Source organism: Heptranchias perlo, chromosome 30 (genome assembly GCF_035084215.1).
Source record: "Heptranchias perlo isolate sHepPer1 chromosome 30, sHepPer1.hap1, whole genome shotgun sequence".
Classification (NCBI taxonomy): Eukaryota; Metazoa; Chordata; class Chondrichthyes; order Hexanchiformes; family Hexanchidae; genus Heptranchias; species Heptranchias perlo.
The window spans coordinates 8,734,129-8,750,302 of NC_090354.1; the positions used below are offsets into that span (position 1 = coordinate 8,734,129).

Genomic DNA, 16,174 nt, shown 5'->3' on the forward strand with positions numbered 1-16,174 from the left:
TCTGTATGGCTCAGTACCACACCACGCAGCGCACTTACTCGCTGAGATACCAGAGGAGCTACTCCACTTAGTTCTAAAGTGGTGCCGACTTTTATTGGGGCTGATTCTGTGCTCAGTTTCCCCGGTGAGGAGTAGAGCTCTCAGGGAGCACCGTGTCACTCCTCACCAGAAGCGTCTGATCGCAGAACCCGACTCATTATCTGAACCCGACTCATTATCTGAACCAGCCTCACTATCTGAACCCGACTCATTATCTGAACCCGACTCATTATCCTTGATGACAGTGAAGTTGAAAAGTAACATGTTATTCCAGGAAAACAGTAATTACCATTTCAGAAAAGACGACTATACATATTGTAGAATAAATATAACTTTATTCTTTTGTCAGTAGACTTCATGAAAAGTTTAACAGTAACATCTGCACAGAGAAAGCCTTGTTATAGGAAGTCTTACTGTACAGTCTGACCCGGTACACTAACACATCCATGAACAGAACAAGAACTCGCCATTAACAGTGGAGGTGTCAGGTTAATGATTCAACTAAATGTATAACTGTACCTTTTAATCTGAAAAAACCACGGGTGGCTGTTTTACAATAGAAAAAAATTGTGTAAAATATGACACTGAATTGGGCCACGTTGTCACTTACAAACAGAGACAGAGATGTGCTGTCACTGGGCTGGGAGAAAGGTGAGGGTGGGGCGTGCTAGAAGGAGTTCAGTCACAAAATGGAGCAATAAGATACATCCGTGAATAAGGGGGAAAATACACTGCAGCCAGGAAGGGAAGATTTTATCACAACCTATAACTCACAACGACCCAAACACTTGTGCACTATCAGTTCTGGGTCACGACCAGGAATACATGTCTTTCTCCCCTTGTGCGTTTCAATGACTGCAAGACACTACTGGGAAATATACCACCTTTCCACTGTGCCAGTTTCGAGCAGTCTCAGGTGTTTGGCCACTCTTGCCATGCACTGAAAATTAATGTGTAATAATAACAATGACCAGCGAGTGGCACCACTTCACCATGCTTGCTGTGGGCTTGTGTTACACAGCATTTCTGACTTTGGGCAAATGCTGAGACTGCTTCACTCAAATTTATAGCTAAAATTCAAATAAATATATATATATATATATGTAAAGAAAATTAATACTGAGCTGCGAATTCTCCTTTAATGAAAACTGGAGCAACTTGAGGGGGAGAATTTGCTCAAAGATAAAATCAGCACACAAAGCCTTTTAATCTGATAAAGCATCATCCCTGCCTTTTCCCAAAGCTAGCTTCCCAGAATAGGCACAGAACTGGGGAGGGGGGGGGGTGGGGGAGAAGAGGGCTGAATGGCTAGTGTTAGCTCTGCTTCTACTATGTTCGCCAGAGATTATAGACACGATCCCTGCCCTCTCTGCGACAATGTGTCTGTTCTATTTCCCAGCACCATCTCCATCATTATGGCCTCTCAGAAGTAAATAGTAGAATCGGCATCAAATTATAGACGATTTTAGGATCTTTTCACTGGGAAAGCCCGAATGAGATTGTCCAAACTTTCTGTTGTAATCTGTGAAGTGTAAATCTGCCTGCACCCACGTGACATTCTTTTATTTAACGAGGTGAATCTCTTTATAAACCTATGGTCGGCAGGGGTCATATCTCAATAGCCATGCGTTGGCATTCATTGAAGCACAGACAAGATGTGAATCGGCCTGAGTTTCAGGACAGGCGCGTCTTTTCGGCTCTCCCAAAATCCAACACAGAGGTTTGAGGAGCTGTGCCCATTATACTGATGTTGAACCCCCAAGTACCCTATCTGCTGTTTCTATGTTGCTAGTCAGGGTGCTGCAGTGGAGACCTTTGACTTACACGCATTAATCCCCCTCCTTCTCCTTGGACGGTGACCGCTAGTCCCTGTTGGGCCCATAGGAATGGAGGCCTGCGGTTTCGGCAGCCTCTGACTGTAACTCTCAGGACCCCCCCCCCAAAAACAAATCTGGGTCTGGGACACAGAGGGGGGTGGGGAGCGGGTTTTCCCCTTTTAGAGTGTTGAATGCTGGTGGTGAGGGGCGTCCATGGTAAGCTATCAAGGGAAAAAAAAATCAGCATGAGGAGGATCTTGCTAGCCAAACAGATCTCAGGGCCTCCCATTTTGTGAAATGCATCCCTCCCTGTCTGGTGCCAGGTGAGTGTTCCCTGGTCAAGTCAAATATTTGTGTGTCTGGCAGACGCAGCTTTGTTCTTCCACGTAAAGCACAAAATTCATTTATCGAATAAAAAAAAAAATACCCCGACTGAATCTCATCCCAGACTGACAGCGAGTGATTCCCGGCACCCCTGAAGATACCTTTTAACCTTCACAACTGAACAGAGAACCTTGCTTTCTTATCCTCCTAGATTTTCGTCTTGTCAAAGTGATTTACGTTCAGTCATCAACCGAAGAAATCCCATCATCTGAGACCTCAACATCCGCAGAATAAAAGACCCCTATTGTTGCTAGTAACAGATTCCCATGCCACAAGGTCTTGGACCTGCAATTGGATTTCTAATTTTGACAAAGGGTTGAAGGTCAAAATAATTCCCTCAAAGCTGATGTTATAAAACCCATCAATAACATCCCCCCTCCCCATCACTGGGTCCAATCTTTTTACTAAGGAACCCAGATCGATTGAAAGTGGTTTCAGTTCATTTGTCCTTTCTTTTCGGTGTTAACACTTTGGTTCAAATACTGGGCTGAATTGTTTCGATAATTTTAGGAGAGCTGTTTTGAGTTGCATCAGGTATTGCTCTAATTCACACAATGTCAATCAGATGAGGGTTGGCGAATGGCATCAAAAGGCCTGAGTGGTTAGGTTGCTGGACTAGTATTGCAGAGGACGAGAGTTCAAATCTCACCGAGGCAGTTTGAGAATTTTATTTCAGTTTAAAGAAAAAAAGCCTGGAAATTAAAAAGCCGGTACCAGTAAAAGTGACAATGAAGCTGTCGGATTGTCGTAAAAACCCAACTGGTTCACTCATGTCCTTTAGGGAAGGAAACCTGCCGTCCTTACCCGGTCTGGCCTATATGTGACTCCAGTCCCACACCAGCGAGGCTGACTCTTAACTGCCCTCTGAAGTGGCCTAAGCAAGCCACTCAGTTGTCTATCAGCGGTTCTAGAAGAAAGGCCCCCTTCCACCACCACCTTCTCAGGGCAATTAGGGATGTGCAATAAATGCCGGTCTTGCCAGTGGCACCCGCATCCCGAGAATGAATATAAAAGAAAAAGAATCCAGGTTTGTGCCTTCTTGGAAGAGTGGTTTGCCTGGACCTCAGTCGAGATTTGCAAGTTGGCGAGAGAGGTAGAGAGCAGACGAACATTGAGCTTTGAAGGAGTGGTGTTTCGCCCCAGCCCGTGGCAGCGCACTTGTATCCAGTTATGCCTGTTTCACTCTTAGAAATGTACGCGGCTGCAAACTCGGCAGCCTCAAATATCAAAAAATTCCAATGCAGTTTAAAGCGTAACTATAACAAGATTACTGAGAGTCAAACAAGGTGAGGTCGAAAAGTGATCGATCATTCCTTTGAATGAACAATCAGAACACCCTGAGCACTGTGCAGGTCTTTGTTCACAGTACACCACGGTCAAACCCTGAGAAGCTCAAACTCCCTTTTTGCCAATGACACCACTGGATGTGATTGAACCTCCCGTGCAAACTGCAGTCAAATTAATCCACTGATAACTTCTCAGGTTGGTATACAAGAGGGAGCTGATTGTATCAGTGAGGACGATAAAAGTTCTTTTTTAAAACTTTTTTTTAAACCCCCCCCCCTCTCCCCCACTGATATATTTCTTGAAAGACTATTTGATTACAGTCCAAGTTGGCACACACATTCCAATCTCAGCATCCAGTCAATTAAAGCCCAATGTTACGGGATCCTTCTCAGTCGGCATGCCTGAACTGCGATTGTGACCCTTTTAGGTCCCAGAGAGGGATTGGGCAATCACGGCGAGGGGCGTGAAGGGTGGCCTTGTGCGATTGCACTCGCACGTGCATTCTCGGCTCCCGTGCCGTGCAGCAGCCAGGGCGGGGCATTTGAGACCTACACAGTACTTCAGAGCCGTGCTCTCTCTCAGAATAAATGTGCTTAAAATGAACATCCAATCAACAAAGGCATAAAAGAAAGGATTGGAAACCTCTTGTGAGTACATTAAACAGAACAGCTTATTTACAGATATCCCTAGTGTAACCTAGTTACCTTCATTATCTTCCAGCTTGTATGCAACTCATTTCAAAAATGTAATGACACCATCATCTGTTATTTTCTTCCTCCTCTGGTAAATCCAATTTAAACAGTTCCAAAAAAAAAAAATCAGTTAAATGTTTCATTCATATAAACTTTTCTTTGTTCAAATTCCTTGTTTTTGGATACTACTGAATTCTGCGCTGGTGATCCAGTCTGACTGTCAGCTAGTATTATATGAGATTATGAAAGATAAACAAAAGGAGAGGAGAAATTTCCCCCCCCTCCAAAAAATAAACACAAAGGGTCTTCATAGTTCTCTCCTAGCGTTAAATCAAAGCGTGTTCTAAAACCAGAAGCTGAAGGCTTGCAAAGGGGCCTGATTTAAGAACTGTCGATTCCTATTTCGGAGGGGGCGGGGGGTGCGTGTGTGTGTGGTTCATATCTGCTGCTCAGCACAGCCCTGAACTCAGTGTCCATCTCAGTTAAGCACTTTTGAAAGAGCTTCCAGCGTGGCTAAGCACAGCGTGTAAGTTCCAACTCAGTCCCAATCGCCTTCCACAAGCTGCAGAGTATGTGGCAAAACAATACTGTGGCTCTCCTGTGAACACTTCATCTTTTACAAACACGTCAAACGTCCATGTGAGTGAGAGTCCGACTCACTTGCTCCTTTTCTTTCTCACGAAGCTATGGTGACTGGGTGTTCGGGCTACTGCTGGCGGAGCTCGGGGACATGCTCGGGCTGCTACACGGACGGGCAGCGCTGCTTTTGCTACAAGGCGAGGAGGAAGGATCGATGCCGTCAGAATTCTCCAGCATTTCCTGAATGAGTGGTGGCATGGATCCGGGAATCTCCATTTTGAGGGTGATGACCCGCTCAGCTCCTGGGAACAGAGAAAGGAACATGACTGTGAGACTCAGACCCAGAGAAAAGTTGTGTGCAGCAACGCTGGAGCAATTCATGCCCAAATATCAGAGGGTGGCACTAACTCAGTCGAGGGACTCCAGCAATATAGTTCCTACACAAATGAAAGGATTCTAAATGCGCCACTAATAACTGAAATGTGAGTAGATTTTTCCTCTCCCTGTCATGCTCCCTTCCATCTTGGAATCATTGCAATTAATAATAGTAATTAAGTAGTCTTTATAGTTTTTTTCTCTTTCCTATTCCCCCCACCATAAAATGACGGGATGTTTTCTACATTAAAGAGGCTCTATAAATGCAAGTTGTTGATGACGATGATGATGGAGTGGTACCAATGATGGTCCTGAGCAGATGTTTCATTGTTATGTCCCTATATTATGTTAGAGAAATGGGGGATAGATTTTTTTTGGGCATGATTTGGGCTGTGCATTATTAGCAGCCTCTGAGCGTTAGTGCAACTGACCTAATTTGATGTTGTGAGGTCAGATTCATTTACATAGTCTGGGCGCATTCCCGTCCCAATATGTGGCCTGGCATTGGGAGCTTACCGGTAAAGGGGGAGATGGAATGTGTGAGGGGCCCTTAAGGGTTCTTTATAAGGGGTGAGAGGTAAATTTAAAAGAATGCAGCCATTCAAAGATAAGTGGCCGCCTAGGGAGATAAAACAGCATTAGCCTTTACAAAGGCTGCAAGTATTTTTAATGTATAGTTCAGCTTTGGTCAAGAAATGTCTGGCAACACTCAGTGGCTGGTACAATAAATGTGGAGGCAGAAAACTAAGTCTGTATCCAAATGATGGAGCGATGCACCATTCCTGACAAGGGCAAAATGTCTGTGAGATGGGTGGCCCTGCTTGCTGCGCCAGTGCACGCCACCCATAGGACAGCATACCTGGAAGGAGATGGAGGAAGTGGAACTAAGGATGCAGCTGAGTGTTACTGCCACTGTAATTAAAGGATTCACTGCAAAATCTGTTTATCCTTCAATCTGTCTATCTGGACAAGGATTGAACACAAGAGACCACACTCACAGTGGTGCCACATCTTTGAAGCTGCTTTTATATTGGGCTATTAATGTGTTAATTCTTCTGGTTTCGCACAGCCAGTGGCAAACCCCCAGTGCACTCTCGACAGATTCACTGAGGTTGGCACTGGGAAAGGCTGTTTTCTTACCAGGTGAATTTATCCTACTGAACCACTGGGAAGTTTTACATTAAATTTCTGAAAGCCAATGTGAACAATAAAATTAAACTAATGCGTTTCTTAAGATACAGATCAGCCATGATCTAATTGAATGGCGGAACAGGCTCGAAGGGCTGAATGGCCTCCTCCTGTTCTTATGTTTCAGAACTTAAAGTCAACTAAAATGAGACGTTAGCCTCTGTAGGCCAGTGTCTATCCCAGCCCTATTCATATAGGTCACAGGGCACCTTCGTGTACTGGGTTTACTCTTGGATGACCACCCTGCACTCACCTTTGGCACTGATGCTGCGCAGATCTGTGATCTTCATCAGCATTTTTGGGAACATGTGTGGCTTGTTCGGCCGCCTCTTCCTCACGTAGATCTTCAGAGCTTCCAATAATGGCTCCTGCAGCTTATCCACTTTCTCTGGCTCCTCAAGGTCCTGCCGGTCTAAAAAAAAAATCATTATTATTACTAGAGAACTTTTATCTCTCGCTTCCATCCTTATATTCCTCAAATCGGTCAGTCAGCTTCTCACCGTCACTTACATCGGTAAGTTTAATGGGGACAGAGTGTGTGGGAGTTGTGTGTAGCTGACGCGATCATGTCACAGTGAGGCAATGTTGTGCTGCATGCGTATTAACACCATTTTTTTTTTGTTGTCAAATTTTGACTGCTGATGGGGCACAATCCATAGACACTGGGTGCTGAGTGATACCTCACCCATGTGGCTAGTCTTCACATGTGAGCCACGGCAGTCAGTGTCAGATGACTATTTAACTGTGGGGTTCATCACAGCCAAGCTCAATTCTATTCTCACCTGACATTCTCACACACACACACGCACGCGCACTTTACAGCAGGGAGTTACTACGCAGCGATCATGAGCAGAAAACCCGGGCGGGTTTTTATCCTCACTACCCCTCGGTTGCTGAGGCCAATTTTACCCCTCCAATTGCCACTGCAGCTAATTCAACACAGACTGGGAATTGAACGAGACCTTTTAGTCTGTGTGAGCTAGCTAAAGAGCCAATGCAGAAGGCAAAAGCTTTCTTAACTTAGCTGTAAAGGACAGCAATACTCCTCTAAGAGCATCAAATGTGCAAGTGTTCAGATTTTATAATGATTACATTTATGGAGAATTTCACAGGTAGAATCCTAAGAGAACAGCCAAAACCTCAAGTCAGTAAAACTGCAGTCAAGATATGTCTCTCACAAATATTTATACTCCTAAATTAACCATTGCTTGCAAACAGCAATCGGTGACAATGCCCTTGCAGTGTCTGTTGCGAGGTCAGTCTCTGATGAAGACACACACCCACTGGGAATTGAATGGAGAATGTGTTCAAACTCATTTCACTTATGACCCTTAATAGCCATCAGTCAGAAAGGACACCTTCATCCCATCCGTCTGGATTGGATTCAAACCCAAATCCCAGGAGCTAAAAGACAGTGTTCAAAAATGATGCATCAGATAGTCCTCCCACCCAACAGGCACAGAAAAAAGCTTTCACGCCCCCCCTTCTGTGGACATTTGCACACAGGACCCAAGTCATTGCAACATGCTGCTTCACACATATACTCTTAATCTGTTTTTCCTCCTTCATTTTTCTCACTAATTTTCTTCCCTCCTGAAGGGCATTCATTCCTTTCTGGGGGTAAGCTCCACAGGTACCAGTGATCTTCAGGTACTGTACCCAAATAGCCATTCTTAATCCTCCACCCTATCTCTGTAACCGCCTCCAGCCCTACATCCCTTTGAGATCTCTGCGCTCCTCCAATTCTGGCCTCTTGCGCATCCCCAATTTTAATTGCTCCACCAATGGCGATCGTGCCTTCAGCTGCCTAAGCCCTAAGCTCTGGAATTCCCTCCCTAAAGCCACCCGCCTTTCTCTCTTCCTTTAAGACGCTCCTCTTTAATCAAGTTTTTGGTCACCTGTGACTTGGGACGTTTTATTACGTTAAAGGCGCTATATAAATGCAAGTTGTTGTTGTTGTATGAATCTAAACAGTTAGTACCAGCAGCCTATATGCCAGAGGAAGCCCAGCAGTCAAGCCTGATGCTGTTCTCACCCACCTTCCTCACATAAGCATTTCCGGTAGGCATCACTAGACAGTAATCAGAAGCAGGAACTCAGACTGATTTTTGCTTCCTTAACCCAGAGGAATTAAGGTCAATTGTTGTAACTATTGCCCTGGCTGAGGTCAGCTAGCAAAGACCAGTGATCGAATCTGGGGTCTGAACCAGCTGGGAGAGCGACGCACTGAGTCTTTAAACAGTGACAACAAATTAGCATTCATTGTATTGTGATCGTGTGAAGAATGAGGCCATTTCTTGATCATCCTCCTGTGCTTACGTGTAAGAAAGAAGTTGCGTTTGTATACAATCTTATAATGTTTGGTCATGAATCTTCGCAATGCTCTACCCCAGAGGGCTGTGGATGCTCCATCGTTGAATATAATCAAGGCTGAGATTGATACATTTTTGGACTCTAAGGGAGTCAAGGGATATGGGGATCGGGTGAGAAAGTGGAGTTGAGGTCGAAGATCAACTATGATCTTACTGAATGGCAGAGCAGGCTCAAGAGGCCGTATGGCCTACTCCTGCTCCTATTTCTTATGTCCCTCAGCTACATCCAAAGTACTTCACATGGAATGAATTATTGTTATGTGGGTACAGTGAGGTGAGAATGACCAGCTCATCAATTTCTGACGGTGTTGTTTGGGGAGTAATTTTGCCCAGGACACTTCTACACCCTCTCCCTTCTTCAAATATTGCTCTGGGATCTGAACATCCAACTGAACGATACAGAAAAGACCTTGGGCTTAACAGCTCATCTAAAAGACGCACTTCCATTATTGCAGCACTCCCTGAAAGTGTCAGGTGAGATTATGTTCTTAAGTCCTGGAGTGGGATTTGAACCCACATCCTTCTGAGGTGAGAATGATACCAATTGAGCCAATGCTGCCATAAAAGAGGGGAAAGGATTAATAATTATTGTTAAGTATAAATGTTATTTTAATCCCTATTTGTACAGTACTGGATGATTATAGATTGTTGACTGTGTTTCACTCTAATACAGTTAATATTATTACTGCTTACAAATGAAGCATCAATTTATGTTCTACCAGAACCACAGACATACTCCAGACAGACACCAGAGGGTGATATAAGCGTGTAATGACACTGGTCTGTGTTAAACAAGTAACTGTCCAGAACATGGATAGACAACTGGCTACCATTTCAACTGTCAGTCCACTCTACGATACCACTAGTTAATGGATTTGAATGACCAGTTGGTAAACAAGTCCTGAGTTCTTCTCTTGACTGATGACTTGTTAACGGATAAAAGAAATGCTGACAGGCCACCTTGCCTTTAAGTCAGGATGCTAACAGTGCACTTTGGCTGTATATTGCTACTATCCCTCTGCGTTTCTGCAGAAAGCAGATTAGATGCAGTGAAGCAAATTTAAGGCAAAGCCCCAGGGACCAGATTAAAAAATGAGTTTATGTTGTATTTTGATCTGTAAATGTTGGTTTTGCCAATGACAGTGACATACCATCTTTCTCTGCCTACTACCCTTTTTTGCAGTAGTTGGTATCTTTTGCAATGCGAGAGAAGACCCCACTGCAGGGAGAGGAAACAGTGAGAGAATTAATGTGGCACTGTCAAAGCAATTTTTCTCAGTTTCAGATAGTATGCTTTCTACTAGCAGCACAGCAACAAGGGTCTAATCCTCTATGGAGTGTTGACATCATCAAATACAAGAAAGTAATTAAAAAAAACCCTGAACCTTATGTCCCGACAGTTTACTGTTTTTATTTTTATAATTGAGCTGTCCGATCGATGGTACAATTTCACTTTGGTTTTCCTCTATTTTTCATTGTTGACATTTTCTTCTCCCGTCCTCTGACGTTGACAACTTGCTGGGATGCTCCCACAAGTAGCCATCTGTGAGCCACGATGGTGTTAGTACGTTATTCAAACTGGGGAAAGGGGGAGGAGGAGGAGGGGTCACAGCTGAGCTCTGATTCTCTCCTCACCTGATATCAAACACATGCACTTCCAGCAGAGACCGCTGCATAACAGGAACACTGGCTGATTTCCACCTTAACCCAGGATCATTGAGGGCAAATCCACTAGCCCAGCTCTGGTCAAGATCAGCTAAATTAGTGTAGACAGAAGATTGAACTTCCTGCTGTATATGGCTCAGCAACTCATCAAATAAACTTGCCCTGCCACTGTTTTTAAAGCAACTTTGTTTTTGACCATTGCCTTCTAAAAGCTTGGTGCACAATTATGAACTTGCACATCTCAGAATCTTTGGGGAAATCTCAGCATTATTTGAGTTATGGTACCTGTCTTCAGTCTAGGCTCTTTGGCTGACGAACAAAAAATGAAACACTGTTTGAAGGTAAAGGATAAATTTCAACTGGATAACACTTCATTTGGAATGTCTGTTATAAACTATCACTTAATATTTAACAGGGCTGAAATACTCCCAACCATGAAACATGTCAAACTTTAATGACAGACTTTTAATGACGCTGAACTGTCATTGTGTTTCTCTGTTTACTGGCACACAGTCAGAGTGAAGTTAGTGATGGGGCTGCCAGGTGGCTGTGTTAGTTGCAGGATGTGGTGGGGATGTAGATTGCTGTGGTGATCGCTGTGCTCCTCAGTGCAGTGGGGGGTAGGAGAGGTGTGCTCCTTGAGGGAAGTGGTGAGGTTGGAGGTGGCTGTGCTCCTCAGTGTAGTGGGGGTAGGAGAGGTGTGCTCCTTGAGGGAAGTGGTGAGGTTGGAGGTGGCTGTGTTCCTCAGTGTAGTGGGGGTAGGAGAGGTGTGCTCCTTGAGGGAAGTGGTGAGGTTGGAGGTGGCTGTGTTCCTCAGTGCAGTGGGGGTAGGAGAGGTGTGCTCCTTGAGGGAAGTGGTGAGGTTGGAGGTGGCTGTGTTCCTCAGTGCAGTGGGGGTAGGAGAGGTGTGCTCCTTGAGGGAAGTGGTGAGGTTGGAGGTGGCTGTGTTCCTCAGTGCAGTGGGGGTAGGAGAGGTGTGCTCCTTGAGGGAAGTGGTGAGGTTGGAGGTGGCTGTGTTCCTCAGTGCAGTGGGGGTAGGAGAGGTGTGCTCCTTGAGGGAAGTGGTGAGGTTGGAGGTGGCTGTGTTCCTCAGTGTAGTGGGGGTAGGAGAGGTGTGCTCCTTGAGGGAAGTGGTGAGGTTGGAGGTGGCTGTGTTCCTCAGTGCAGTGGGGGTAGGAGAGGTGTGCTCCTTGAGGGAAGTGGTGAGGTTGGAGGTGGCTGTGTTCCTCAGTGCAGTGGGGGTAGGAGAGGTGTGCTCCTTGAGGGAAGTGGTGAGGTTGGAGGTGGCTGTGTTCCTCAGTGTAGTGGGGGTAGGAGAGGTGTGCTCCTTGAGGGAAGTGGTGAGGTTGGAGGTGGCTGTGTTCCTCAGTGCAGTGGGGGTAGGAGAGGTGTGCTCCTTGAGGGAAGTGGTGAGGTTGGAGGTGGCTGTGTTCCTCAGTGCAGTGGGGGGGTAGGAGAGGTGTGCTCCTTGAGGGAAGTGGTGAGGTTGGAGGTGGCTGTGTTCCTCAGTGCAGTGGGGGTAGGAGAGGTGTGCTCCTTGAGGGAAGTGGTGAGGTTGGAGGTGGCTGTGTTCCTCAGTGCAGTGGGGGTAGGAGAGGTGTGCTCCTTGAGGGAAGTGGTGAGGTTGGAGGTGGCTGTGTTCCTCAGTGTAGTGGGGGTAGGAGAGGTGTGCTCCTTGAGGGAAGTGGTGAGGTTGGAGGTGGCTGTGTTCCTCAGTGCAGTGGGGGTAGGAGAGGTGTGCTCCTTGAGGGAAGTGGTGAGGTTGGAGGTGGCTGTGTTCCTCAGTGCAGTGGGGGTAGGAGAGGTGTGCTCCTTGAGGGAAGTGGTGAGGTTGGAGGTGGCTGTGTTCCTCAGTGTAGTGGGGGTAGGAGAGGTGTGCTCCTTGAGGGAAGTGGTGAGGTTGGAGGTGGCTGTGTTCCTCAGTGCAGTGGGGGTAGGAGAGGTGTGCTCCTTGAGGGAAGTGGTGAGGTTGGAGGTGGCTGTGTTCCTCAGTGCAGTGGGGGGGTAGGAGAGGTGTGCTCCTTGAGGGAAGTGGTGAGGTTGGAGGTGGCTGTGTTCCTCAGTGTAGTGGGGGTAGGAGAGGTGTGCTCCTTGAGGGAAGTGGTGAGGTTGGAGGTGGCTGTGTTCCTCAGTGCAGTGGGGGTAGGAGAGGTGTGCTCCTTGAGGGAAGTGGTGAGGTTGGAGGTGGCTGTGTTCCTCAGTGTAGTGGGGGTAGGAGAGGTGTGCTCCTTGAGGGAAGTGGTGAGGTTGGAGGTGGCTGTGTTCCTCAGTGCAGTGGGGGGTAGGAGAGGTGTGCTCCTTGAGGGAAGTGGTGAGGTTGGAGGTGGCTGTGTTCCTTGGAGAGTGTGGTGGGGTTGGAGTGGAGATGGCTATGTTTCCCAGAGATTTCGTGGGGTGGAAAGTAGCTATGGTGGGAGGTGTCTAATTTTTGGAGTCCTAATGGAAGTTGGCTATATTCAGCACAGGGTCCTGTAATGGTGTGGATGGGAGGTGGCTGTCCTTCAAAGGTTTAGTGGGGATGGGATGCAACAGTGTTCTTTTGGGCTGGGAGTATGTGCTGAACTATATGATCTTGCTGCCAATATGAATCCTTCTGTGTAACCAAAAAACAAACAAATCTCTTCCATTTATACTTGCAACTAACGGGAAAAATCCCTCAGCACCAGTGTGCAATGTATGGGAAGATAATGTGCCTTAACCCAAGTTCAGATGAGCAGGGCCGACAGTGAGATTTTCTGTTTCCCACATCAGCTGTCCTATCTTGAGTAAGATTTGCACTGCGATGCAATAAAAGCTCCTGGGAAATGTGGGCATTAATTGAGTTGCAGTGTCGGCCTCCAGTTTACAGCTTGAATGTGAAGGACTCTGGTGCTTGAAGATAAAAAAACCAGTTTCAACTGAGTAACACTTCATCTGGAGTGTCTGTTGTAAACTATCTCTTAATATTTTACAGAGCTGAAATACTCTAAACTGTGAAATAAACAGCCCTTACTGGCAGCGCTATAAATAATTAACATGTTTACTAAAAAGTTGTTACGCTATCATAATAAAAGATCAAACGCAGCTGTTATCTTTTTCACAACTGTACTGTTTTGTTTAAGCCACCCCAAAAATGTACTGTTCTTAAAAAAATGAAGACTAATATAGAATCTCCTCTAATGGTAAAGGCAGCAGATGACTGAACCATAAAAACCACAAGGTCGAAGGTTCGATTCCCAATCTGTGCTGTATTCGCTGGTGTCAGCAGTTTGAGGTGCTACAATTTGCCTCAGCACTTCTGGGTTTAGGGAGGGGAAAAAAATCAGCCAACTCTAGCCAGCGACTTCATCTGGAAGTACGCGTGTCTAGACATTGGGTGAGAATGGGATCGGGCAAACAGCCTGCCAACACCCACTGTCTAATCTCACATGAATAATCGACACTTGGACGAGGTACTGAAAGGCAGATCAGCACCTACAGAACTCAGACCTCAGTCGGGAGTTAACACTTTCAGGAAAAGGAGGGGGGGAAAGGGAACAAAACTGGCAACAAAAATTTATAAACTCGTAACAGTCCTTCACTGACAGCTTTACTGAAATATTATCAATGAATTATTACACCAATATTACAAACTGTTTACTACCCTGTTAATGTGATTACAGCACTGTTAAACAAACATGACATTATTTTTACAGTATTATAGCTTCCTTACACGTTTAATGCTGGTTTACAGTGGACACAAAGTGAAGTGTTGACACAAACCTGATTATCATTAATACAAACAGCATACTTGTCACATCTGCACTTTTCTGTTATAACATGATGTTGAGGGTGGAACACATTCCCACTTCTTGTACTCAGAAACAGCATTAAACATTCTGACTGAAGGTCATTGACCTGAAACGTTGGGCATGATTTTAACCTCGAAAAATGGGTAGGTTGGGGGCGGGGGGCATTAAAAATTGCCCCCCACCCAAACCTGCCCATTTCCGGTTTCCACGGGGACGGGACGAGCGGCGGGCGACCAACCCGCTCTCAGGAGGCGGGTTACTCACTAAAACCTTCCATTTTTTCAGGTTTTGTGATTTTAGCCTCTCGGGATTCCCAGGCCTTCTCCTTCATGCTACGTGAAAAGAGGCGAAAAGGCCCGAAACTGCAGGTTAGAGACTTTATGGCACAGCTTCTGGGCCCGGAGGAGCAGGAGTGCATCCCCCAGGCCCAACAAGCCTACTTGCAGCGACCCCACCCCCTGCAACGATCGCAAACCCCCCTCAAAGATCGCGACCCCCCCCCCCCAACGATCGCGACCCCTCCCCCCCAACGATCGCGATTCCCGATCCCAAACCCCCCCCCCCCCCCTCGGTGACTGACTCCCGAATCCCCCTCCTGATGACTGACCCCCATGACTGACCCCTCCCCCGATGATCCCCATGCCCGCCGATGACCCCCCCATCTCCCCCCACCACCTATCCATTCTAAGACTTACCTGAACACTTAACTCTTCCTGGCTCTTCTCCTGTCCGACTGAGACCAGCCTGTCAAATCAGGCCGGCCTGTTGGGCGGGAAACCATCAAAAAAAATAAAAGACAAACCTTACGTCAAAATCGTAAGGACGCCCGGGAAACTCGTACTTCCGGGTTTCCCATCTGCAATTCGACCCCACCGCCCGCCCCCCTTCCTGGCTCCGGGCTAAAAATACCCCCGTTAACTCTGTTTCTCTCTCCACAGATGCTGCTTGACTTGCTGAGCATTTTCCAGCATTTTCTGTTTTTATTTTAAACATTGAGATTAGGTGTAGCATGGGCGAGTGGGAAAAAAATAATTTTTGCTGTGGTTGAAGAGTCAGTGATGAGGGAGTAATCAAATTAAAATAGTCACTGATAGACCGATGAGGGAGGTTAGGAGAAATTTATTTTTGCAGACGGTTGCTGGAGCATCGAATGCTTTGCCACAAGGAGTGGTTGAGGCAGACACAGTTTTAAGGCAAAAGTGGATATTTATTTGAAGCAGAGGAAAATACAGGGCTATGGGGAGAAAGCAGGGCAATAGGATTAGTTTGGAATTATTCTAGAAGAGGGTCGGTACAGATGTGATGCGCCAAATAGCCTTCTTCTGTGCTGTAAGCTGGGAGGGAAAGCCTGAGGAAGGAATGAGCAGGGCGAGGGCAGGAACGGGATACTAGGAGGGGAAGTTTGAGAGAGAAGGGAATGGGGTGAGGCCGGGAACAGAAAAGCCTGAGCTATTTGGCAGCAGAGTTCAGGGTCGAGCCGGATGCCATTCAGTCAATTACACTAAACTCAGGAACTCAACACCTTTACCAAAGGCTGGGAATGAACTGAAAAGTAACTTTCCATTACTTTTCCTTTAGTTTTCAAGAAGAGATTTTTGATTACCTCTGACTGTCTCTGTATTATGCTGTACATGTATAACCACCATTGCTCCGTGCACTAATTTATCCATCTTATAATCAACCTATGTCCCAGCAGAAAAATCACCCTCTGCTAACAGTAAAGACAAGGCTCACATATTGGCACACAGGCCAAAACAGACACCAATATAACCAGCATGGCATCCAGAAACGATAATAGTAAAGTCGGCACATAAATACTTAGCAACGCTGGTGACAAGGGTATCAATTAAAACCAATATTAACAGATTAAAATTTTTAATCACAAGATTAATTGCGATTAGTTTTTTTAATTGGTTAACAGCCCTAATTCTAAGTGATCTTTCAAAAACTGTTACATTCTGGATGATTGAGCAAAACATAGTGTTAGGTCTGTTGGCAAAATAAGG

General features: G+C 46.0%; 2 protein-coding genes across 11 annotated transcripts in view; one reads left to right on the forward strand and one right to left on the reverse strand.

The window, feature by feature from the left end:
* LOC137299880 (gap junction delta-3 protein-like) overlaps window positions 1-16,174 on the forward strand; it is a 115,410-nt gene that overhangs the window by 21,944 nt on the left and 77,292 nt on the right. The window lies entirely within an intron of this gene.
* raraa (retinoic acid receptor, alpha a) overlaps window positions 355-16,174 on the reverse strand; it is a 484,346-nt gene continuing 468,526 nt past the window's right edge. For all 10 annotated transcript variants that reach the window (XM_067968843.1, XM_067968840.1, XM_067968839.1 and 7 more), the window contains 2 exons: window positions 6,615-6,773; window positions 355-5,100 (listed from right to left, as the gene is read on the reverse strand). In XM_067968843.1, the coding sequence (XP_067824944.1) occupies window positions 4,904-5,100; window positions 6,615-6,773 (356 nt within the window). In that variant the 3' untranslated portion in view covers window positions 355-4,903. The remainder of the gene's footprint in view (window positions 5,101-6,614; window positions 6,774-16,174) is intronic.